Source organism: Poromitra crassiceps (genome assembly GCF_964638095.1).
Source record: "Poromitra crassiceps genome assembly, chromosome: 13".
NCBI lineage: Eukaryota > Metazoa > Chordata > Actinopteri > Beryciformes > Melamphaidae > Poromitra > Poromitra crassiceps.
The window spans coordinates 26,787,510-26,815,009 of NC_139644.1; the positions used below are offsets into that span (position 1 = coordinate 26,787,510).

The 27,500-nt window shown below is 43.2% G+C and overlaps 2 protein-coding genes across 2 annotated transcripts; one reads left to right on the forward strand and one right to left on the reverse strand.

The window, feature by feature from the left end:
* Positions 1–1,279: 1,279 nt before the first annotated feature.
* On the reverse strand, positions 1,280–26,602 carry LOC310788284 (heparan sulfate glucosamine 3-O-sulfotransferase 6-like). The gene is made up of 2 exons (XM_083649834.1): positions 25,895–26,602; positions 1,280–2,764 (listed from the first exon to the last, which is right to left on the reverse strand). Exons 1-2 carry the CDS (start codon positions 26,425–26,427, stop codon positions 2,146–2,148), a joined length of 1,152 nt encoding a protein of 383 aa, XP_083505960.1. The 5' UTR covers positions 26,428–26,602; the 3' UTR covers positions 1,280–2,145.
* On the forward strand, positions 20,734–24,211 carry LOC310787816 (uncharacterized protein; the record flags this gene model as incomplete). Its single annotated transcript, XM_083649293.1, has 4 exons — positions 20,734–20,908; positions 21,140–21,357; positions 23,042–23,174; positions 24,121–24,211. The coding sequence occupies exons 1-4, from the start codon at positions 20,868–20,870 to the stop codon at positions 24,209–24,211; spliced, it is 483 nt and encodes a 160-aa protein (XP_083505419.1). The 5' UTR covers positions 20,734–20,867.
* Positions 26,603–27,500: the final 898 nt, after the last annotated feature.

Here is a 27,500-nt window from a genome sequence, read left to right on the forward strand (position 1 = left end):
CTGTGGCCAGACACATAAAACACAGGAGGAATGTGACAGCAACACTGGCCCAAAGCATAAGAGGCTAGATGGATGGAAGGAGGATGGAGAGTGCCAAGGCAATGGGTGTGTGTACAGTATAGAGCTCCACAGTCACGTGACTTTCTGTGATGTTCCCTGCCCCGGAAGTGAGTTCCCCATTTCTTTTTCGAAAAACAACATTTCGAAAAATCCTTATATAACGAGTTTTAAGACTGGAACAAAGCCAACCCGTGACCTACTGTATCGTGAGTGACCATCAAACAATTCACTTGGAGCGGGGGGAAATTCGAATTCCCATTTTTATTTTTTGTTTCTGAAATGTTTTACGGAAGTCACATGACTCCTGACATTCACTTTTTTTTGGTGGAAATTCACAAACCACTGATGATGATCGTTTTGATTGAATATTTCTTTGGCTTATCCATTGGCTCCAAGTACCGTCCGGTCAGCCATGTTTCTGTGCATTGTGGATAAAACAACATCTGCAGTCCTCCAGTGTATATTTTATTGCTCCAAGAGGGTTCCTTCCTTTTTTGGTTGTTTCACCAGAGCAGATGGTTTCTTTTTTTTCCTTTCTTCCACACGGAATAGTGTACCATGAAAGAGAGGAGCGCTGCTAATTCTGAGCCCAGAGAGGAAGGAGGGGGCTTTCTAAGTATGCTGACATATTTCATAATTAAAGGCCACGGCACACACATGGCCTCAGACTGTACATGTGGTCTAACTGTGTGGAAGTGGCAAGAGGGGAGAGAGGGAGAGAGAAAGATAGAGAGAGAGAGAGAGAGAGAGGGAGAGAGAGAGAGAAAGAGAGAGAGAGAGGGAGAGAGAGAGAGAGAGAGAGAGAGAGAGAGAGAGCAGCACCATTAATGGGGTTCTGGCTGATCCTTACTGAGGAGAAGGGATTAGATAAGATGTGGGTTGCTGCTAAATGTATGACGTTGGTCAGGTTAGGATTCAATTCGAAAGGTCCAAAAGTAAACAAGCCTTCTAGGAACACTTCGTATGGCGAATCCTCAGTAAGTGATGACTTTACAGTAATGAATAAAATATGATGAGACACTGTAAAGATGAATGTCATGTTGTCAGATAAAACTTTACTTAGTACTTCACAACACAGAATAAAGCTTTCATACATATTATGCTTGATCACATATGGAGCTCTGAAATGGTTCAAAATCATCACAGATCAAAATAAGAATTTCTTGTAACTGATGATGTCACCTTCAATAATGGTATTTACTCATACCCAGTTGGTAGTGTCCCGTTGGCAAAGTGATGTACATTTGAAGAGAGGAATATGTACATGGTTTCTGTAAATGGAATGTATGTAGGCCTGTGTGTGATTTCACATAACTGTTAGTTTAATTCTAATTTAAAGATGAGGTATCACTGGTATCATATCAACTGTCAAATATAGGGGAATAGCCTGCAACATCAAAATAAGACATGTGGAGTTGTATCATGACTTTTATACAAGGCCTTGCTATCTCTTGAGTTCAAATGCAATATTTGTACATTATATATTATACATAACCGTATAATAATGAAAACATAAATGCAGTCAAAGTAATACTGCTCACAAGTAAAGAGAAATAGTGGTTTGTCTCGGCATGTATAACCCAGTAAAAGACCCTTTCGTCAGTATTATGTCTCGATGTTGCTTTGTCATGTAATAAATACATTTTCCATTAAAAATCTCTGTATCTGTTGTATTTTAAATCAACAGAAACTATAAATATCAGCTTATTTCATAAACAAAAATAAAATATAAAATGATGCAAATCAAAATTGATATCAAAAGTCTTGGGCTTTTTTAATTCTCATTCCCTTTGGTAGCTAGTTTGTTTCTTATATAAACGATCACACAAGCAAGAGAATGGTTGAATTTAGCATAACTGAGCCATGTTTCCGGCCGGCTCTTTTCGTTACTGCCTTGAGTTTCAACAGTTCCTATGTGCTGTGTGTCTTGTCGATTCTACTGAGGCAGAACGGCCCAAAGTTGGGACACCATGTTCCGCTACCCCCTCCCTGAGATTGTTAGCCCTGTGGAGCATTGAACTGGAGAGGACAGTCTCTCCAGAAACAGAACTTTGCATCTGGACTAGGACAGGAACCTGTCCTCTGCTAGTCCCAACCAAAGTCCTGTCCGCTCATCTGGTAGAAGCGGTGGTTGAAGGGCCTGTAGAAGTCCCTGAGTCTCTGGAGGACCTCGGAGGGGATCTGGGGATGCATTCTGCCTTTTGACTTCCCCAGGCAGCGAGGTCTGCTGCTCCCCTCGGGCTTCTTCAAGCAGGGGAATCCTTTGGTCTGGTTGAAGTAGAAGTGCTTATCCGACACCACCCTCTTCAGCCCCAGGAAGTCCTGGACCCGGCCCATCTCACCGGCCGGGTCGGACACCAGCCGCTCGCCGCTGACAAACAGGAAATGAGACAAGGGGAAGTGCTGGAGCCAGTTCTCCAGGTGTTTGGCATAGAGGCCGATGCGCACGGCGCTCCACGTGGTGTCGATCAGACCCGTGGAGGAGTTTTTCAAGGCCAGGCTCTGGAAGGATGGAAGGCCTGGGTTCTTGGACAGCGTCTGGGTGTAATCAGACACAGCCCGCGTCACGGGGTCTCTGACCACCACGATGAGCTTGGTGCGGCAGTTCATAGTGCAGACACGGCCGGGAGCCTCCTTTGTGACAAAGTAGCTGGGGGTCTTCTCCATGGTGATCTGGCCGTCCAGCGTCCGAGGCATCAGGCTCCTGGAACAGAAGACGAGGGGTAACTGGTCATCATCAGCGTATGACTCAACATTCAATGACATACTGTAAGAGTGGAGACTGTTTCTCTGCACTAACATAATAAGCTTGAGTTGATTGCTTGATTCAAAAATGTCTTACTGTTTAAGGGAGTGAAATGGGGTCTGAGATATCACGTTTGACTTAAACATTTAGAACTTTAATTATAGTGCCCCCATCAGGTCGATCAGTGTAAACTCTGGGACACCGTGTGTGGAAATCCCTCACAGTATTGTGAAAATCAGTGGTTTCTGAGAAATCATGTTTGACAAACTGACAGATGTATGGACATGGTCTGATCCAGAGTCCCCCTCCCCAATATCATCATGTGGGGGACAATACATCATGCTAATCACCTATTCCCGCATGTCAAAAGACAACATAAACACATGTGAGTATGTATACAATACGTTAAAACAGCCCACCCCTAAATATGTGTGATTAAAGCTCTATACTGTAGCGTGTTTACACACCAGGGCCCCAGACGTCCCGTCCCAGTCGCATTACAGGGCCTATAGGATGGAGGGAAGGCCATCCACTCAGAACGGCCATGATGAGTCAAAGCCACAAAGCCACAAGACCCACTTAACAGCAATTTCCTTAAGACTTCCACCCCCCTTTTTCCTGCAAGAGCAAAGTGGGGCCCCTACCGCCCCACGCCACCCCCACGGGTTCCTACAAGGACCTCACACCAAAGCCTATATAGGAAGCACAGCAGGGATGGTAAGCTGCTGAGCTCAGCTAGTGTTTAAACATATGGTTAGCAGTGGTGACAGATGCTGTGTAGCATTGGCACATTGTAGCACATTGGCGAAAACAAGTTTCTTGAATGAGGTGTAATTATCGTGTAGAGAGATACACTTTGCATTAATATATCAGTCACTTAGACCTGTTCACAGATCTCTAAACTTGGTTAACCTACTTCTATTGCTTATTTGCTTATTTTCATTTGCTTATCAAGACATCTTTTAGATGAAAGAAGTAATTTATTATTCCATTAGTCCTTTTGTGTGGTTCTACAACTTGATCTAATATTTTGGAATCGGTATATAAACCATCACTAATCTACTAGTTTATGCTTATTTATACGTATATGTGTCATTTCTTCTGGAACATGCACATTCCTGTACACCTGCTCTCCTCTCATCTCCGTTTCTGACATGCTGGTTTGATTCAAACATCTCTCTCTGCAGGTGGATGTATTCTAGTTGTCCTGAGACTGCTCCTATTTCACACTATCTGGCAAAAGGCTGGCCTCAGACTGCTCCTATTTCACACTATCTGGCAGAAGGCTGGCTTTGTGGGAATTGTGGGTAACATGTGGTATCCGCTTGCTCATGTCTACTTTTGACATCCACAGACTCTGGCAGTGTTGTGGTGTCAGTATACACCACAACAGTGTTGTGGTGTATATGGACCTCAGAAACAAATTGTTTTGCTTGACAAACGGATGATGAGTAATGTTCAAAACAGCAAATTAATTCTCTGCGGTCCATTTAGCCGCCACATCTTATAGTATGTTACTGGAAAAGGAAAGCTTTGCTGTGGGGAATAAACAAGTTGAGGAGCCTGTATTCTTTATTTGTTTCAGATTGAAAGTCTGCATCAAGTCCAAAATGTCAATGACGGGATGTCCATTCAAAAGTTTAAATGACTGATGCTGCGGCCTTCTAAGAAATGCACACAGCTCAGGCAAATACAACACGTCTCTCATGATGATTATTCTGACCAGGGGAAATGTATTTAAATTTTGCTAGCTATTCTAGTGAGATTCTCTGTGGTCGCTTCATTGACTTTGATGATTGCTTCAAGACAGATAAAATAACAGTTCATTAGTCCTTTTGTTTCCCTGCTTGACATGGTACAAAAACAACTGCGGGGAGCAGAACGGCTATGAAATGGAAATGGGCGAAATGGATGAAAACCAAAGGATGACAGTTGACGTTGGAATTTATTCAAAGCAGCTATGAAGAACTTTCATTTTGTGTTGATTTTAGCAGCTCCTGTGGACAAAAGCGGTAGTGCTCTCCCGGAACGAAGACTGCATTTCCTGAACACCGAGTCTCGGTTGGGTTACGTCAGGTGGGCCAGGGCTTCTCCGAGGCGGCCTGAACATCCAGCCTCCCCTGCTGTTTTATTTAATGCATAAGGTTAAGGTTATTGGTTTATTCGCCGGCCTGAACAAAAAACTACAACCAGTTTCACACAGACATGAACACAGGAAATCCAGCTGTCTCGACCCACGCACATGGCATTTAGAAAAACTATATAGAAATTGTTGCTTTCCTGATGGTCTCATTTGCTGGTGTAGGCAAGTTGTGAGGCATCACTATTGAATTTAGACTGCTTCACAACAGTGCACCCTGGCTGCGTATCGTTTATGCTGAACACTGGAGGGAAGTGGAAGAAAAAACATCTGGAAGGAGAAGATCAATGAACCTCACTTTGAAAGTTAGAATTAACTCCTGAGTCCAGTATGTAAACATCCTTCAGGTCTGTATATTGCAGCTGAGAGAGCTAGCACTCAGCAAAGCCTCAATGTGTGAGCAAGAGAGGGGTGATGAAACGGACCCTAATAGCCTCCATGTAAAAGCACTGGTTGCCTGTGGTTCAAAGCAGCTAGCAGGCCTCTGTAGCCAAAATACAGGTCCACTGACTGCAGGCCTCTGTAGCCAAAGTACAGGTCCACTGACTGCAGGCTTGTGGAAGGCAGCACTGTAACTGAAGTAATTAGAGAGGTGGAGGAGATAGTGCTGCAACTATGAGGGAACAGTCTGTAATCATGGGAAGGTTCTTGTGCTCACAGTCAACCATGAGTCTGGAGAAAAGATCCTTGTCAAGGCGTGAAGGCAGAATCAAATGCTCCTTCTCTCTTTACTTAAAGATCCCCTAAAGTTATGTTGGATGTATATAAAATAAAATAAAATATTTAATTGTTTTGTTAAAATCCTTAAAATGACATCTACCACCTTCTCCCCCATTAAAACCAGAGTCTATGCAAATATGTTTAATCAATCCCCCCCTACCCTGATGGACTCAAGATGTTTCTCACTGTAAAGTCCATTCTCGGTGTATGGGCACTGGAGACTTCAAGTTTCCATATTGGACCAGAATTGGCTGCCAAACTATTTTGTGATGTCACAAATCATGCTTGTAGACCCACCCCTAAAAATCTGATTTTCAATGAGTACAGCGAAACTTTTCACTTTCAGCAGACGAATATGAAAACAGCCTTCTAGTGTCAAACTCTACACAGACATCATTCTGCACAGTGAAGCTCCAACATGCAACTGTAGGAGCAAGAGGAAAAACTGATTTTTGACTTTAGGGAGTCTTTAAAGTTGAGCCATTTCAAAACCCCATTAAACGATCCCCATAATGAAAGACCATTAATTGATTATTATCCAACTACAAGAGCTGCAAATAGCCTATCCCTGTCTGTCTGCCCACTGTTTTTCTCCATCTAATCGATAGGTCTGTCTCTACCGTCGGATGTGGTCACAGTGTGTATTGCATGTGCGCGTGTGCATCTGTGTGTGTGTGTGTGTGTGTGTGTGTGTGTGTGTGTGTGTGTGTGGAGGTGTCTGCTGGTGAGAAGCTGAAGCAGTCTTCTCCCTCGCTCTTGTCTGCATTCTCCTCCATAGCCTTGGGTTTGTCCTTCACTCCATAAGTGATATTTGTCACTTCAGTAATTGACCATAAGTTGTCTTTCCATACTCATGAATAGTTAATGGCATGTGGCTTTCCCCCTGCTCTCTTTGGATCCCTATCCCCCATCACAATCTGTCTCATTATTAACAAATCAATAATAGCCATTTTTCATAAATCTGTTTGTGTATGTGGTGTCGCGCAAAATTAACTATGTGCACACTGCACAGAAATTGGCAAACACAATGTTTGAGAAATTGCTTGTTTTGTATCTGATCTTAACCTGAAGAATTATGAGGATGGTGTCAGAAAAGCTTCCCTTCATAGCCGTAACAAAACAAACACAGTCCAGACTGTTCCCCTGACATCTCAAAAACAGTACAGAGAGAGAGATAGAGTACCAGTACAGAGAGAGAGGGTAACTCAGGGCACAAAGATATTTTCTACAGAGAGAGTAACTCAGAGCACAAAGATGTTTTCTACAGAGAGAGTAACTCAGGGCACAAAGATATTTTCTACAGAGAGAGTAACTCAGGGCACAAAGATATTTTCTACAGAGAGAGTAACTCAGGACACGAAGATGTTTTCTACAGAGAGAGTAACTCAGGGCACAAAGATATTTTCTACAGAGAGAGTAACTCAGCGCACAAAGATATTTTCTACAGAGAGAGTAACTCAGAGCACAAAGATGTTTTCTACAGAGAGAGTAACTCAGAGCACAAAGATGTTTTCTACAGAGAGAGTAACTCAGGGCACAAAGATGTTTTCTACAGAGAGAATAACTCAGGGCACAAAGATGTTTTCTACAGAGAGAGTAACTCAGGGCACGAAGATGTTTTCTACAAAGAGAGTAACTCAGGGCACAAAGATGTTTTCTACAAAGAGGGTAACTCAGGGCACAAAGATATTTTCTACAGAGAGAGTAACTCAGGACACGAAGATGTTTTCTACAGAGAGAGTAACTCAGGGCACAAAGATATTTTCTACAGAGAGAGTAACTCAGCGCACAAAGATATTTTCTACAGAGAGAGTAACTCAGAGCACAAAGATGTTTTCTACAGAGAGAGTAACTCAGAGCACAAAGATGTTTTCTACAGAGAGAGTAACTCAGGGCACAAAGATGTTTTCTACAGAGAGAATAACTCAGGGCACAAAGATGTTTTCTACAGAGAGAGTAACTCAGGGCACGAAGATGTTTTCTACAAAGAGAGTAACTCAGGGCACAAAGATGTTTTCTACAAAGAGGGTAACTCAGGGCACAAAGATATTTTCTACAGAGAGAGTAACTCAGCGCACAAAGATGTTTTCTACAGAGAGTAACTCAGGACACGAAGATGTTTTCTACAGAGAGAGTAACTCAGGACACGAAGATGTTTTCTACAGAGAGAGTAACTCAGGACACGAAGATGTTTTCTACAGAGAGTAACTCAGGACACAAAGATGTTTTCTACAGAGAGAGTAACTCAGGACACGAAGATGTTTTCTACAGAGAGTAACTCAGGGCACGAAGATGTTTTCTACAGAGAGAGTAACTCAGGGTACAAATATGTTTTCTACAGAGAGAGTAACTCAGGACACGAAGATGTTTTCTACAGAGAGTAACTCAGGACACAAATATGTTTTCTACAGAGAGAGAGTAACTCAGGGCACAAAGATGTTTTCTACAGAGAGAGAGTAACTCAGGACACAAAGATGTTTCCTACAGAGAGAGAGAGTAACTCAGGGTACAAATGTGTTTTCTACAGAGAGAGAGTAACTCAGGACACGAAGATGTTTTCTACAGAGAGTAACTCAGGGCACAAAGATGTTTTCTACAGAGAGAGAGTAACTCAGGACACAAAGATGTTTCCTACAGAGAGAGAGTAACTCAGGACACAAAGATGTTTCCTACAGAGAGAGAGTAACTCAGGACACGAAGATGTTTTCTACAGAGAGAGTAACTCAAGCCACAAAGATGTTTTCTACAGAGAGTAACTCAGGACACAAAGATGTTTTCCACAGAGAGAGAGTAACTCAGGGCACAAAGATGTTTTCTAGAGAGAGAGAGTAACTCAGGACACAAAGATGTTTTCTACAGAGAGAGTAACTCAGGACACAAAGATGTTTTCTACAGAGTAACTCAGGGCACAAAGATGTTTTCTACAGAGAGAGTAACTCAGGGCACGAAGATGTTTTCTACAGAGAGAGTAACTCAGAGCACAGAGATGTTTTCTACAGAGAGAGTAACTCAGGGCACAAAGATGTTTTCTACAGAGAGAGTAACTCAGGACACAAAGATGTTTTCTACAGAGAGAGTAACTCAGGGCACAAAGATGTTTTCTACAGAGAGTAACTCAGGACACAAAGATGTTTTCTACAGAGAGTAACTCAGGACACAAAGATGTTTTCTACAGAGAGTAACTCAGGGCACAAAGATGTTTTCTACAGAGAGAGTAACTCAGGGCACAAAGATGTTTTCTACAGAGAGAGTAACTCAAGCCACAAAGATGTTTTCTACAGAGAGAGTAACTCAGGACACGAAGATGTTTTCTACAGAGAGAGAGTAACTCAGGACACGAAGATGTTTTCTACAGAGAGAGAGTAACTCAGGGCACAAAGATGTTTTCTACAGAGAGTAACTCAGGGCACAAAGATGTTTTCTACAGAGAGAGTAACTCAAGGCACAAAGATGTTTTCTACAGAGAGAGAGTAACTCAAGCCACAAAGATGTTTTCTACAGAGAGAGAGAGTAACTCAGGGCACAAAGATGTTTTCTACAGAGAGAGAGAGTAACTCAGGGTACAACTATGTTTTCTACAGAGAGAGTAACTCAAGCCACAAAGATGTTTTCTACAGAGAGAGAGTAACTCAGGGCACAAAGATGTTTTCTATTTGGCCCAATATTGCAAAGCCGTGCTGACTAGCCACATTAGTCTGGAGCTCCCTGCTGTTAGAAGGAAGTAGGTATTTTCCTCCCTGAAGTGATGCAGCGCTGATTATACATCTGATATGTAGCAGGCAGTCTGGATCAGAAGATTAAATGCTAACCCCGGGAACAAGGATGTGGCCAAGAGATTTCCTGTCCCCCCCCCCAAGACTGCGTGCTCTCCTGCTGAAGTATTACGGCTACATTCCCTGCAGCGTGCTGATAATTTTTTTTGTTATATGTCATCTTCTGGCGTGTGAGTGTTTAGAATGTTACCAAAAAAATCATTTTCAAACTCCAAATCACCATGTGTTGCTTTCTGAAAGGGAAAACAGATAGACATTCCACAGGTTATTATATTAATTTACAGGATCATCCATGCTAAACGCTGACTTGGTAGAAGGAGCCACCGACCGCACCGCGTTGGCAGTCGTGTCTACGCCCAAACACTTTCTTTACCGAGACCCAATTAAAGAGGCGGCGGAAAATCAAGCCCATAAAAATGAGAGGGAGAGAGAGAGAGGGATAGAGAGACACCGAGAGAGAGAGAGAGAAAGAGAGAGAGAGAAGGAAGGAGAGAACAAAACAAGGAGCTGAAGGAAAACATTTCCCAGCAGTGCCTGAGGGCCACGCGGCCTGTCAGGCTGACTGGCTGAGTGTGGGAACCTCATCAAGCGCACACCGCTTAACGCCTCCGTGCCTGCAGTGTGAAACATATGCTGTTATTCTCCTAAAAGAAACATAAAAAAGTGTAAATCTTATAAGGTGCTTGGAGTGATGGATGGATGACACAAAACAGCTGAGACGCCACACTAACACATTCTCACTCGCAACTCGTTAGTGACGTTTGCTCAGGACCCCCCTTGGCATCACTTTTTAATGCACTGGATAGCCTTTTTCGTTATTTTTTTATGCCACTGAATGCCCCCTTTTTCATCCATTTTCAACACCACCTTTTTTGTCCTTTTTTGACATCACAAGACCGTAGCCAACAACTTGTGTTATGTTTAAGCACCTAAAACAACTTGGTTAAGGTTGGTCATGGTTAAATAAAAAAAACGTCCGTTAAAAGTTTAATTGTGACTTACGATTGAAATGTACTATGAAAATGCTGGGGATCGAACCCCCACCCATCCGCAACCCTGGCCACAAGGTCCTTACTTTCATTGTTACACTCCTGTGGCGTCGATTTCAGATGTGGGAGTTCTATAGAAGTGGACTACCCTGCACTTTGTGGGGGTTCTATAGAAGTGGACTACCCTGTACTACGTTGTGGGAGTTCTATAGAAGTGGACTACCCTAAAAATTAGGAAAAATGGGTACCCATTGTGTTAAAGTGACTCCAAGGTGTCCTGACCAAACATCAGTATCTGGCGAGTTGGGAGTGAGAGCGGGTTGTCCACACATGTATCTGTTGGTGTGTGAAATGGACTGTCACTCTTCTGATCGATGGGCAGAAGATAGACAGAGCAGTTTAAGTATTCCCCACATACTGTATGCTGTATGACTGAATAGATAAGAGAGGAAGTTAACTGTCATGTCACCATGAGAGCACATGAACACGCTACTCACTCACACTATTGATATGAAGCTGCAGAAGACACACACACACACACACACACACACACACACACACACATACACACACACACACACACACACACACACACACACACACACACACACGAGAGGATTCGTCACCACATTGTCTGTGGGATAATGGAGGGTCATTGCCGTCACGGCGTCTCAATATTCTCTGTGTAAGCGGGACACCTGAGCAGGTGAGGGAGCCTCAACGTGTCATGGACGTCAAACAGGGAAAGAAAAACAAATGAAGGAGTATAGGCTACAGCATGGCCTGAGGATGGACTTGAGATTGACTAGCAAGTAGCAACGCAATAAACTTTCCACATTCCACAAGGGGAGCCAGAGATAATGTATCGTGCTTTTGGCCTTTGTTGCCCAAACCCAGCAAGTTCACATCTCTCCCTTGACAGAGAGAAGAAGTGAAGTTAGGTTAAAAAAAATCCATGAGTAGCAGAAAGGCTTGTAATGGCAACGCCCACAGATGTGAAGTGTTATGGAAGAGGTTTTCCTATGAATAATGACGCACGCACGCACGCACGCACGCACGCGTGTGTGTGTGTGTGTGTGTGTGTGTGTGTGTGCGCGTGTGTGTCTCACTGTAGTAGTCAAGATATAGTGACTTCACTATATCTCGAGTGTGTGTGTGTATGTGTGTGTGTGTGTGTGTGTGTGTGTGTGTGTGTGTGTGTGTGTGTGTGTGTGTGTGTGTTGGGGGAGTGGGTGGGCTTTTCTTTATAGAGATGAAATAGTTCTCAGTCAAGCACTAATTGGTGACTAGTGTATGAGTGTCCAGTCATAATGAGCAGGATGTGGGGTCAGCGATGCTCTGCTGGGGAGGTCTGAGGCTCACTAATGGCTTCAACATTTGGCACATGAAAGTACCAGCAGCATGTTACAGAGGGTTTGCTCTGATATTGCAGGATTGTTACTAAGCAGAACATTATGTTGTAGGCTGTCTTGTCCCTTTATTAAATGTACGTGCGGCAGACCCCGATTTGTCCATGATTCAATTTGTAGATCTCAATTGATTGGAACCATTTAATAGTTTGATTATGTGTGATAAACCAATCGTTTTTTTGATTTCCCAAGAGTAAGGTCACTGTATTTCCATTGAATATTCCCTTCTGTATTCAACCTCATGTTATTCTTTCCTGGAAATGGCAGCGCAACCAAGCGTGACTACTAAGCATATGAAACATTTCATTTTGGCCAACTGAAGCCAAGCCATTATGTCTTCGCACTGTTTTCCCTGCTAGCTAACTATGGCATGCAGCTACAACGACACGGCTGAAATTTCCCCAAGATTTTACAGGCTCCCCAAAATGGGCCACAATGCACCTCAAATTATTATAATTCCCTCCATACGGGGGTGTGTGTAGGCCGTTTCAAACCTCATGACACCACCCAAACCCAACTGATCCAACACCATTAAAACACAGTAGAACTCAACACTAGAAAAACCCACTTCCTGGTCTGCTAGACCAATCAGGCGTGTTCAGCCTCTACTTATCACTAATGGCCTCAGGGCTGGACACAGAATGAGGTGTTGGGAAAATCACCTTCTCTCTGGAAAACATGCCCCATATGATTGTCCTATAGAGTCCATATTCACCATTAAAAAACAAATCCAGACTGACATGTATTTAAATCTTGCCTCTAGATGTGCCCAAATGAAACGGAGTAAAGCCAATAATTTTACCCCATAATTCTTTACAGTTATAGTATAGCTTGTATAGTAAAATTTAGGGTAATGGGCACAATAGTAACGTTTTAATCAGATAAAAGCATATAATTTTTAACAGCCACTTAGAGCTATTTGTCAGATTATTCCGAAATTCAACAAGTGTGAAGTAAAAAAAGGGCTTTTTTTTTTTTTTTTACATAATCCCATAGCAACTGTACAATTATAATGGATGCACTGATAATGGGAATAAAGGGACATAATAGGATGACCATTACAATATGACTATACAATATTCATATTTTGAGTTTATTTTTCAAAATGGGTACCTCTGTGCAACAATTCATCCACAAATACATTGATATATTGAAGGAAAGCATATTGAAAGTGGCAAAACCATTATCCTAAAGGCTAACATTCTTACCCTTCATTTTCACGTGTTGTCATCACCTTCATGTCCTTATTTCCATAAATCCATGTTCTTTTTCGGAACCAATGGAATTCATATAGTGCTGACATTTGCCTATGCCCTTGTGTTGCTCCGCTTAAATGATTTATACTATCTTTTAATTGCAATCCGATTGGGGAAGGCCTTTGATGACAGCGCCGTAGGTCAGCCGATTGACAAGCTGTCAAAATATCGATGACAGGACTTGTTTTTCCTCAAATAGAATTGGACAAATGATCTTTTCATAAATCATATACATATGGAGGCTGATCATTGTGTTTCTAGAATGTCATCATTTCTGCTATAAACTATGGCAAGAAACAGCAGCATAACATAACACACGCAACACTGCCATCATTGCAAGAGCACTGTTCTTTCCTGCAAAGAAGAAAATAACGATTGCTCTCCAAATTGTATAAATTCTGGGAGGAGATATTTCAAGCAAGTCACCCTTGACTGTAATTTGACTATACTGGGCGGTTCTGAATACTGCTTTCATATACCATAAGAATCCACTGGCTCTCATGTTTGGCATGGTTATGGCTGAAGGGTTATCTTAAGGGAATGGCAATCATCCCCTCCTTGTTATTAAAAAAAAAATGGCTCAATGATTTCCTGTTTATACTTGGAAGAGATAAGGTACTCTCTGTCAAACTGTCACTCTAACTTTGCAGAGATCTGAGGACCCTTTGTTGATTATATTGTGGGGCAGGGTGTCTGTTCATTTATTAATGTTTGAGTGCACAGCTTATTTAAATGATTGTACAATATTATGAACATTATTGTATACTACATTCTGGCCTCTTTATTTTGCGGGTGGGGGGGGGGTGCTCAGGGTCTTTGTTTTTGCTAGTTTTTCTTTCTTTTCTTTTCTTCTAAGTAATTTGCATATTGGAAAAACTAAAAAAGACTTAAAAAAAAAGAATGCTCATGCCACAAGACAACAAACCAAAATTGTGCCCATTTTAACATGATCAAGGCACCGAAGACACAAGAACGCACCATACGAGTTATTCAGGCCGACCCACGTCATGGTGACAAAGCCAGGACAATCAGGACCATTGTGCCATGGAAAGTTGAGGTTTTCAGCTTTCTGTGGTGCCTCTCAAGTCCCATATGAAAGCCATCACTCCACCAAGTCCCCTTAAAGCCATAAAACAACACAGAAAATCATTAAATCGTGGCTTGATTCTTGAACACACTGTTTGCGGCTTTTCCATTCCGGTAATGGGCTCATATGCACACATGCAAACGAGGGAACGGGATGGAGAGACAGGCGGGGTGGGAGGGTGAGGGTGAGGTGGGGGGGAGGGGGACTGAAAACTGGTGGCTGCCTGGATCACTTGCATATAAACGCAATGGAAAACACACATCTAAGCTCGTCTTGTAGGAGACAATGCTATTGGAACGACACGCTTGGGAGAGCGCTGCCGTGTCTTGTGAAGTGCCTCCAGTATGCAGATTGCCTCTGGTTCCTTCTTCCAGCAGCTGACAGTGAAGACAGAGCGCAGTATGAGACAGTGCTTGACTGGGCCTCTTCTGCCCTCTCATCCATCTGCTCAAATCACATCCAGGCCGCTCTCGGTTCCCAGTCCAAGACATGTGGAACCAGGCACATTATCCTGAGCACAAACTGTTGTCAGATCTGCTCACTCCCATCCCCCCACACACATTTTAGAATACTGTATCACTAAATATATCAAAGTATGAAATAACACAAATGGAATTGTCATGTGATCTGATCTCATGATCTCGTGCAAAACCAGCTGCCTTGCAAACTCACCCTTTGCCTTGAGGGAAAGGCAAAGGCTTTCGGAGGAAATTCATATATAGGCATCACTGACTATACACTCTTGTGTATATACTCTTGTATATATATATGTACACACACACACACACACACACACACACACGCACGCACGCACGCACACACCACACACACACACACACACACACACACACACACACACACACACACACACACACACACACACACACACACACACATGATATATATTCAATGTGGATATATATTCAATGGCTCAAAATCTTTGACTGGTAGTGTATATTGATTATTTTTGAAATACAAGCGTTCAAAGGTCATCTGTGCTTGAAAGAGGCAGTCAATAGAGTAATATGACAATGTAGATTAATATGCTAAGATTACAGTAAAGTAAGAATCGGATCTGTATCCATATGTATATCTTAGAAATATAATAAATGGTCCTTTTGAACTGAAGACTCTGCACTCTTGTCAGATCTCAGATGAAGAGGGAACTGCTGCAAGAGAGAGTGTCAAAGCTCAGAGTGGCTTTCCAGAGCCTGTCACACACACACACACACACACACACACACACACACACACACACACACACACACACACACACACACACACACACACACACACACACACACACACACGCGCGCCAGCCTGCCAGCCTGGTACTGAGTCAGATGCAAATGTGTGTGTGTGTGTGTGTGTGTGTGTGTGTGTGTGTGTGCGTGTGTGTGTGTGTGTGTGTGTGTGTGTGTGTGTGTGTGTGTGCGTGTGTGCGTGCGCACGGGTGTGTGTGCGCGGGTGCGTGTGTGTGTGTGTGAGAGAGAGAGGGACCCACTGGTTCCACATGGATGAGTTCATCCATAGTTCCCTACACTCCCCCCCACACACACGTCTCACACACACACACATACACGCACGCACACACGTACACGCACACGCGCACACACACACACACACACACACACGCACACACACACACACACACACACACACACACACACACACACACACACACACACACACACACACACACACACACACACACACACACCTCCTCTGTGGTTCACTGCAGATGCCAGCAAACAAATTCTCTCCTTTTCTGAGTTTCAGTGACGACAGCAGGTGCTTCCACTGATTTCAGACAGGGGGAATCACCTTTCAATGATGTCACCCAGGAAGCTACAAACAAAACAACAACTATCGTGTTGCTTTCTCTCTTGTTTTGTTAATCTCCCTGGCTCCTTTCCACCTCCGGTTTCAGCTGCCTCAAAGTTCACTTCACACAGCAATCAACACTATCAGTCCTCAACTCCTCATCCACCAGAGTTGATTTTACACTTTAGATCATTTTGACCACCTGCCCTGCAGCTATATCAGCTCTATGAGAGACCATAATTGTCCAATCAAAGCCTGTCACATTCAAAGAAAAGTCAAAGAAATGACAAATCAACACCCATGAATCCTGGAAAATGTCTGTTTACGTTATTTATGCTGATTGCAAGTATATGATTTGGCATTACTGACTCAAAGATCAAGATCGGACTCAAATTTTCTCGCGTTAAATGTTGAGATAAAAAATGAAATGAACACAGATGATTTTGTGTTGACTTGTATTGTTGCCTTCATGCTGTATAGAAAACATGCAGCTCCAGCAGGTGTTGCATGGAGTCTTTATTTGATAAACATGGCATTTTCCCCTTTGGAGACATTCTGTGAGTGCAGAGGCCATGTTGGTTCACTACAGCACGGCAGGACTAACACAACCTGTATGAAAGCCCTACACAGCTTTACGGCGTGAGTCAGACTAATTAAAATACACACAGAAACATGCATAAAACATATCCTGGAAACATCAGGTCTGCCACAGGTATTTGCTCATAAACACTTCTACTAGTGAGGAGGGAAGAGTAGCTAGAAGAAAGAAAATGGGGAGAGAGAGAGAGAGAGAGAGAGAGAGAGAGAGAGAGAGAGAGGCAAGAAAGTACAGTGAGGGAGTAGAGAGAGAGATAGAGAGAGGTGAGAAAGTACAGTGAGGGAGGAGAGAGAGAGTGGGAAGAAGGATGGGCTAAAAATGGGGTAACCAGGAGGGAGAGACAGCAGATGGACGTGTAAAAGGGGAGATAGATCAGAGAGAAGAGTGTGCCAAAGTGTGCGTGTGTGTGTGTGTGTGTGTGTGTGTGTGTGTGTGTGTGTGTGTGTGTGTGTGTGTGTGTGTGTGTGTGTGTGTGTGTGTGTGTGTGTGTGTGTGTGTGTGTGTGTGTGAGAGAGAGAGAGAGAGAGAGAGCAGGCCTACCAGCAGCATGCTAAAATTATCAGTGGCAAAAGTATTTCCATGTGTCCTTATGTTCTCAGTTGAAACACAGGGGGGTTACAGGGGGAAAAAAGTCATAAAAAGATTAAATTACACTTGAGATTTTCACGCTCTCGCTCCCTCTTGCGATCAAAACTCTCATTTATCAGCGCCCGACCTATCCATCCATCCACATCACACTCTCTCCTCTCAGGTGATGGACCCTCTCACATGCTCACTGATCCAAAATGCTATTCTGACAGTGCTGAGGGCTTTGGGCTCAGCTGGGACCTTGTCCAGCAGGCAGCAGGAACATCTGGAGATGATCAGGACCAGCTTGATCCAGTCCCAGTCCTTCTGTAGGGCCTTTACTGCACCCAAATTATAGCTGTGGTCAGCCCGGTCACCCCAAATCAGCTGCCACTGAGACAGTAGCACGCGGACATTTGATGTGCCTTGTGTAAAATCATAAAACACTTGTGATATTATTCTCATCCAAATCATGCGCCATGCAAACATTAGCTGAATACGTCAATCAGGTTGAATATAATGAAGAGCTGAGTTTCACTACACTGTGTGCATCACATAGGCTAGCTCTGGGTTTTCTAACAGCATGAGAATGCACAATTCACTAATCATGCAGGGGATGCTAGTAGCTACAGCATGTCATTTTGAAGCGTATAAATGGTGTTTAGATGAATGTCAAGATGATAAACTGCTCCCCAGAGAGCTCACCAGTCTCTTGATCTACAATAGCAGCACACAGGGAGAATATCGGCAAACAGCAAGGTTATCTGCATACATCACCCAGCAGTGCATTAGACTGCCCCTATGCCTATTGACAGGAGGCATCAGCAGCTCTCCACAGCTGACTGCTCACCAGGGACAACACTGATGTTCAGCTGACCTTTCAACCTGTAGCAATATACCATCCTCTATGCTGACATGCAAACCTTTAGCCAAAATGTGAAGATTAAAAAAAAACTAAAGAAATCACTATATTGCTATAATATTGCATACTCTAGGGCAGTGATTCTCAATCTTTTTCATATCAAGAACCCCTAATGTATTCCACATTAGAGCCACAGACCTCCATTTGATGAGATTTGGTCCCTCGGACACAAAGCTAGGAATATTTTTTTTATTGTTAGATATGATTTTGTCCAGAATCTCATGACTATCAGCCTAGAGGGATAACAGTGAAATATGGTTAAAAAAAAGTCATTACATTCTCTAATTGTGTTAATGTCATGTAAATGGAAGTCTAATAATTCATCAAGTTGCTATAGGGACCGCCTGGAATCCCCTCAAGGACCACTGGTGGTCCCTGGACCCCATGTTGAGAACCACGTCTCTAGGGCAATTTAGTGACATTGTCATACTTATACTAGTACACAGTAAAAACTCCTGGGCTGTTTGTGTAAACATATAGTTGGTCTATTCACCTGGGTCAAGTATTCTGGGCTAGCTGTGGTACTATAAACACACTCTTGGGCTGCTCATAGCCCAATATGATTGGGTAAGAGGGCTTTAAGGGGGTATTTTGCGGTTGGACATCTGGTTGGGCTACTCTGGCCCATGTCCTGGTCCATTCATTTTCCCGCCGGCCCCTCAGTCCAGTGGAATTTTCTGGAAGCAGCAGCTTGTCTCCCTCCTCTCCCATATTAAGAAGTGAGCAGGATTTTACGGTAGGTTATATGAATACCTATTTATATTATTTTTAAATAAGTTGTGGTAAAAGCATGAGCTCAGTTCACTGATGGCTCATGGGGGATTTAGTGGCTTTCATTCTGTGTGTAACGGGATGTAGAAACACACTTCAAGGCTGCTACATGTCCAGGAGGCCTGACAGTAGCTAGCCAGTAGGCTACCCCCTCCCTACTGTAACCTAGATCCGGGCACTGCTGTCGACTCAACACAGCTTATGTGAAACTGCCATGGGTGTAGCATTACATAGCATAACTGCTATGTTTTTAACTTTATGTTACCGGTTCGCATGTTGTGGAGTGGATGGGAACTCTGTGGGTTCGGCTCCACGGTAAAAACAACAAACAAAACAGCAACACATAGCGTTAACGTTATTGAATGGATTTTTGTTTATCAGAGAGGAACAAGGCAAGCTAACTAGCTAACGCTAATTTTGGCTAGTGACTGACTTGTCTCTAAAGTGTCTCTAAAGGAGTGGACAAGCTTTTTTACTTTTGTTAACATGATTCTGGTGATTCTGCCCTGCAGTTGGAGACTACCTAATGCTACAGCAGTCCGAGATGTCTTGAATGCAGTTATTTGAGATGGGTGAGTAACATTAGCCAATTTATAATTGCAAGAGGCTGATGTTAACGTTAGCTAGCTATGACAATAAATCGGGTGGGGAGTAGATAACCTCAGCCTTTAGCAACTTTGCTAACGCTAAATGTTTAGCAGTGATTTTATGATTTAGACGATACAAACAAGGTATTGATCATATAACGTTATGGATTGTTTTCTGATCCAAGGAGTCAGGAGGTGGGAAGACATGTTTTAGTGGAGGAAAAAACAGCTGCAAGTAATGTATTTAACGCTAAGTAGCGCTACCATCATGTTCAATGAAGCCAGCCTTCCCTATTTGGCTGGCTAGCTACAACGTGAACGTAACTGCAAGGAGGAAACTCTTTAGGATTATTATCAATCCCGTTTTTTGATTTAAAGTTGGAGTTGGTGGAAAACCTGGGATTGATGCTTTTTGGCGTGGAAAGTGCATGGTCATGGGCCAGGACGTTATCCACATCACCACATCAAGGGTAACGTTACGTTATTAAAAATATTCTGGCTGGCAGTGTTTGTAGCTAGTGCATGTCAGTGACATACAGTATGCATCTGCCAGGCTGTGATGCTGTTGAAGTTGGTTGTGTGTGTGTGTGTGTGTGTGTGTGTGCTGCATGTGTCTGTGTGTGTGTGTGTGTGTGTGTGTGTGTGTGTGTGTGTGTGTGTGTGTGTTGCATGCATGCGTGCGTGCGTGTGTGTGTGTGTGTGGATGATGTAGACTAGCCTATATTTTGGGGATGGTATGGACAGATATTTGGTTTAATGATAGGTTGTGTACAACATGGACTTAAGCATTTGGATGTGATGTGCCCCCTTATGACATCACTGATGACATCGTCAGTGTGTGTGTGTGTCCCCTTATGACATCAGTGTTGACATCATCAGTCTTATGCCTCTGTGTGTGTGTGTGTGTGTGTGTGTGTGTGTGTGTGTGTGTGCGCCTGATGACATCACTTCCAGTTGAGTGACATCACTTCCTGCACGAGTTGCACCTCGGGGCGAGCTGCAGAGTGAAGTAATTGGCGGCAGCTGGCATTTTTCGGGATTGGTGGTGCCGAGCAAACCCGAGGGGCGAAGGGACACAGACGGGACCACAACGGGGGGAAACAGCCCTTGGAGTAAGCACAGGATCAATGCTCTCAATGCATCAGAAAAGGAGAGGTCATCTCCTAGATCCTGAATCCTTGCGTGTGAGTAATCTGTTAGCCTGGCCAGCTGACTCACTCACCTGTTCTCTCCCTTCCAGTTTGGGCTGCCAAACGAGCCGTCATCGTGGAACCCTGTGGTCAAGATAGGACTCCCGTTGCTCGCCATCCCCATCTCCAAGCGCTATCCAGCGTCTCCAGGCGCCATCTCCCTCTCAAACGCTATCTAGCGTCTGCAAACGCCATCACCATCTCCAAACGCTATATCTAGCATCATCAATGTCATCGCCCACGCAGGACGCACAGCCAACACGCCGCAGGTAGGTAAAACTACAGTATACAAAAACTGCTTTGATGTAGTAATTTTACAAAGTTTCAAATTAATTCCTGAATTTTCTTTTGTTAATAACAATCTCATGAGTAATAGTTGTTTGTCAAATTGTATTTGCCATAAAAAATGTTTAGAGTGATAACACGTTATAGACTAGAGGCTATTTTGCACGGATACAGTATATAGGTGTGCCTGAGACAACATATTACTACTGTTTCAGGCACCTCAGTTGCAGCTCCGAACTGTGCCCTCCCATCCCACCAGTTGTGACCCACTCTGCATCCTCACTCAGACTCAGGAAAGGCCAGTTTGCCGACCTGGCTGCCACAATCAGGTCCTGGGAGGACGACCTAAGCCACCCGCCCATTCGCAAAGAGAATGCCCAAGGGAAGCCTGCTACCGCCTGTGTTCCCAAACTGTCCTCCAGAGACGCCATTGGTAGGTTTTTCCCCCAGTCGTCTTATTCCTCAGCACAAATGGACAATAATGTTATTTCTGTGTCCGTGTCTATTTCAGTGAATCAGATTTTTATTCATTACTTTATTATTACTTATGTTAACTTTCTAATAGTTTATTTGACTACCAACTCTATTATGAGAGCACAATGCTTACTGATGCATTTCATAAACACTGATAAACTGTATACTGTATAACAGGCTAGACAGACTGCAGTTCTGCGGGGGTATTGCGAGAAAAACGGCAATAGGTCTTTAAGCTTATTATTATGTCCATTAATTTTGCCTAATGTCAACATTGTTTGAGCATAAATAGCCCAATCTGCGAACCCAGAGTCTTTTTCGGCACGTAAATAGACTCTGGGACAGCCGTAACTTTTTTTTAGGATTCCTGTACAGCGCGGATCTTCCGCCCGGGACTTCCACTTCCGCGCAGCGGTGCCTTTTAAAAACATACATTGCGTCGCTTTTATTTTGAATACTAAATGTCAAAATGTGTATATAATATATTCACTAGCGTTCAGGAACGGAACTCTTATATTCACCGGTACAACAAAAGTGCACTGCGCGGAGGCAGAAGTCCCGGGCGGAAGATTCACGCTGTACAGGAAGCCTAAAAAAAAGGTACGGCTGTCCCAGAGTCCCAGATTGTGAATAGCCTAACCTACTTACTCATAAACTGTAGGCACGGAGCATTCCTCCTGTTGCAGTCGTGGATCGTATAGGCTACTTTTTTACTTTCACTTATGCCTTTCACCTTGCTGTGTGAGGTGGTTTCCTCTTTTCTTTTTTTAATGAATGAGCTGAGCTTCAATCTGTCTTCCCGCGGGGACTTTTTAAGACAGATGTCGATTCGGTGCTATGACTACCTCCACTGGCGGAACGAAAGGCGTAACAAAATGACACTCTAATACGTTCCTGTGACTTTTAGACAGGAGGCGAGGCGTAACGATGCCACAGTGATTGCGGCTTTCACAGGCTGTGTAAAAGGGGCTTAGGTCTGGAGTAATCTCTGGGCTTCTGCAGCCAAGCAAAGACCAACAGATGTAGCCTATAGAGGGGGAAAACACCGCCTACCTCAAAACTTCACTATAGAAAAAAATAACAACATTGCAACAAAATCAACATCTGTGTATGAATTTCTAAAATCCAATATAACTTAGGCATAGCATTACTTCAACGTAACACATATTACAGGCACATTGCTAAATGTGCTTGAGAAATTAAATGGTACAAAGAACTGAGCAAGTACAAACAGGGATGCAAACACCGTGCATGGCGATTTTTTTCCCATGTAAATTTAGGCTGGTATTTAGGTCTTTTCCTGGGATGCGTTTTGTGGCAGGCTGATTGCATGTTCCTTTGCATCTACATTAAACTAAGATATAGATTTTTTTCTTTTAATATTTGCTTGGTTATTTTTGCAGACATTAACATTTTTGGTGGGCTGAGCATTGCTTGTGCCTCCTTTTGGATTCAGTTCTGTTTGATGTCAAATGTCTCTTTTGTGACGTCATGCACGTAGCAGTGTGAGCTGTGGTTGGTCTAATGTGGGGACAGACAGACAGATAAATGCCCTCACTAGCTAATCATCTATCATCTATATTGTAGATCATCTCTGTCCTCCTATCCCTTCACTCTACCATTCTCTCCTCTTTTCTCCCCAGAAGATGCAATGTACACTGAGCCCTGGGAGGAGGACGGTGCACCTTTGAAGAAACAGAAGCTTCTGGAGCTCTGCAAGTTCAAAAGTGGAGACGAGTGTCTGTACCAGTACCATCACTCGACAATGCAGTGCAAGTGAGTTTTTTAACAAACAAAAAAGGGACAAAGGCATTTTTTTTTAATCACTCAAGGCATTAGACTTAATTTAATGTGGAGCTAAATTGCTTAAAAATTAATTCATATTTATGTCTTGTTTTTCTTTCTGTAGGACTTTTCCCACCTGCAAATTTTGGGATAAATGCCACTTTGTCCATCCGAACATGATGCAAGGTGCACCAAGCCAGACTGTCCTTTCACTTATGTCAGCAGCCACAAAAGCACAGTAGCCTCTCCGCCCAGGCCAGGTGAAGTCTCATTCTCACTGTGACTAATACTAATACTACTCTTTGTCAGGAGATCACACATATGAGATCACACATATGAGATGACACAGACTCATATTTATGCCTCCGCTGGCGATAGCTGAGCCGGAGGCATTATGGTTTCGGGTTGTCTGTACATCCGTCTCATGTTCGTTAACGCGATATCTCAAGAACGCCTTGAAGGAATTTCATCACATTTGGCTCAAACATGCACTTGGACTCAAGGATGAACTGATTAAATTTGTGACCTAACAAATGCCATTTTCTACCTCGTTAACGCAATATCTCAGGAACGCCTCGACTGAATTTCATCACATTTGGCTCAAACATCCATGTGGACTCAAGGATGAACGGAATACATTTTGGTGGCCAAAGGTCAAGGTCACTGTGACCTCACGAATGCCATTTTCAAGCTCGATGCAATCTCTCAGTAACGCCTGAATTTCTTCACATTTGGCTCAAACATCCAAGTCTGGACATGCATGGATGTCGACTGCTCACTTGTTGGCGGAGGCATATATCCGCAGTGCGGTCGTTCTCCTAGTTAGAAATGTGTGTTTAATTCCTACTCATGCCTTCACTCAGGAAAATATACGAGCATTGGAGGGGAAAAAGTGCATTCCAATAAATGTTTTTCCTCTTGTCTGTTTGCTGCCCAGTGTAAACGCGATGGATCTACCTTCTACCACAGTCACCACAGCTGTGCCTCCGAGACATGCCCTGAAGTGGACTAAAACTCAGAGCAGGTGAGCAGAGCGGGGATAATGCAGACAACCCAGTGATTTCACCATCATGGGGAAAAAGATGACAACGTGCCAGACGTGCCATGTTTCAGGCCACGGCATCGAAACAGTGACTCTTTGATGGAGGCTGTAGATGTTTGTTTCAAGACTTTCTTTGTGTTTGACATCAATTACATCAAGCGGTGCCTCCCCACCTGGGAATTTCTCCAGCATGCGGTGTATCATATTGACGGACATGAGACCCCATCTGATTCTTTAAGACAAGTGTTTTCAACCTGCACCTATATAGATATAGATATAGATATATATAGTTATATATCTATATCTAGATATAGATATATATAGATATAGATATATAGATATACATATTGATATATAGATGTGTGTGTGTATATGTGTGTGTGTGTTAAAGCAGTGATTCTTAACCTTTTTCATATCAAGGACCCCTAATTCAGTCCACATTAGATGTACAGACCTTAGATGTACACTACAGAGATGTACAGTCTCTTGAACTCAAATCTGAGAATGTTTTTATTGTCAGATATCATTTTGTCCAGAAGCCCATGACGGTATGTAGGTAGAGAGAGAACAGAGAATCTAATCAAAATACTTGCAGTAGCCTATTATACTTTCTCTAATTGTGTCAACGTCTTGTAAATGAAATAATGCTGAAGTTTAACAATTCATCAGTTATAACTCCCTCAAGGACCCCTGGTGGTCCCCAAAGCCCACGTTACAAACAGATTGATACATTTTATTTTTTTTATACACTGATTTTATGCTATGCTTATGCTATTCACTGTTTGTGTTTAAGAAGCTGTTCCATCAACTGGTGTTTTTATATACAGCCATTTTGCAAGATACTGAGGGAAGTAGATATACTGAGATTATATGCATCCAAACCTGAGCAATGTGATTTGTTTGTTGGTTTATTTAGCCTGCCTGTATACACAAAGCCACATTAGAGGTACATGGCTTTGTGTGTACCCTTGTGCAGCTGTACATTTTGTAAAATGTAATTAAATGCACATTTACAGTGGCCTTTTTTGTAGAGTGTGTTTGTATGATTATGGGAAATTATTATTAATCAAACAAAATAATATTTGTAATAATAATAATAACAATAATAATAATAGTTATATAATAATAACTATTATTATTATTATTATTATTATTATTATTATTATTATTATTATAGCCCAGAATATGGGTAATGTTTAACCCAGCAATAAAGTTAATTTCACTCAAGGTTGGGTCAAATGAACACCCCAGCAAATAGCCCAATGTATGGTTAATATAACCCAGCAATAGAGTTAATGTAACTCACTAGGTGGGTCAAATGAACAACCCAGTATTATGGGCTAAATAGTAAAACCCAGCACCTGGGCTAAATCAGCCCACCATGTGTCCTGTCCAATAGTGACCCAGGGGGGGGGTTAAGGTTGGGTTGTTTTTTAGCCCAGTAGTTTTAAGAGTGTAGCGATACAGGCTACTTCTAGGCTATATCATTATATTATATTATAACAATTTACTATTTTATGTGTCCCTATGGAACTAACAATAATATAGAATATTTTATTATTTTTCATAGGCCATCCTCTTGTTTCTATTTTGCTGGCATAAGTAGGCTATAGGCAACAATCTGCAGGTGATTTTTTATTTATTCATGTGTCTATTTTCCATAGCCTACCTGTACCACTCCAGTCCTCTGTCATAGAAGCGGTCGAAGAAGTGCGGCTCCGCGCCGACGGCTCGCACGTCCGGGTGGATGCGGAGAAACTCCAGCAGCGCGCGGGTTCCGCCTTTCTTCACGCCGATTATAATCGCCTGAGGAAACTTTTTGGCCCCGAACGTGTTGGACACGGGGAGGCCGTGGCTCTGTGCGCTCCCCTGGGCGCTGTCCGCGGTCTGGCGTGGCAGCTGTCCCGGTGCGTAAACCACCTGCTCGGTGTCCGCAGAGCCGGTGCCATTCCGGGCAGAGAGCTGCGCGCGGAGACGCGGCGGCGGTCGGAGGTCGTCCAGTACGCGGCGATGATCGTCCAAAACGTCATAGTCCCGGTGATCTGAGGTCTGCTGGCTGTATAAAGCCCTCGGAGCTGATTCGCAAAGGCCGCTGAGACAGTAGAAGAAGTATGTGAAGATCAGGACCATGGTGAGGAACACCGACACTCTGGACAGCGCCTTCCCAAAGTTGAACCTGACTCTGCATCCGCTACATCCCATGAGTTGATCTGCAGGTCGACGCCAAAGGGCCAAAACGGTGACAGCATGCTTCTTCTGTCCTACATCTAACGAGTCTATACTGTTACATTTACTTCACAAAACAATTCGCATCAAAAGTCCGGCATCACAAGGAGAGGTACAGCCTACCGTCACAGCACTGGAACGGCTCAGTGAATGTATCAAACTTATCTTCATAATCGTTGCCTACTGCTATCAGAAAAGAAGGGAAAAAATATATTTTCAGTCGAGAAAACATTCAACATGACTCGTTAATTGCCAGTCAGTCCTACAGGAATTCACAACCTCTCTCTCTCTCCGCTCTGATTTGGTCTCTAATCTCATTCAAGATTTCTCCTCTCCTCCTTCTACGCGTTTTTTTTAAACAAGTCTCCACCCTTCCCTCCTTGAGCTATAGAGGATCAACATGCCTCATGAGAATGTAGACTTCCTAAAGAGGCCCGTGTAAATGGTTCATTTCCATAGACAAAAGATTCATATTTATGTTCTATTTATATTTACATTTACATAATTATGCATTATCAACATGACACCCATTCTGTCTATCATAAACCACATGCTACTCCTAATGAGAAACCCCTATATAATTCTTATAGGGATTTAGTTTGTGGGGATTTATAGATTGTATATTGCTATGACATTTATCATTAATTACTTATTTTTTTGCCACACAAACACCTAAGGTTGTAATTCTTTATGAAATTAATAATGGATTTAGGTGATTCCCCCACCGCCCATGCCCCCCCGCCCCGCCCCACACACATTTATGTTCGTCATCCAATTTTCCACATGTAAGCCGACCCCCCAGAGGAAAATCCTCGTTGGCCCTTTGAACCCAAATGATAGATGGCTCAGTGGGCCCGGTGAATGAGAGCAGCCCTGAGGACGTCCATCCAAACCTCTTGGACTCTCCCTGCACCCTGAGACTCAACACTGCACCATGCAGCACACCGACGTACAGCCTCGTGACAAGCCTCCTGACAGAAGCCCCCAAACAATAGCCCCCCCCCCCCCCAAGAAAAATACAGTATGAGGTTGTGTATGTCACCTTAGGG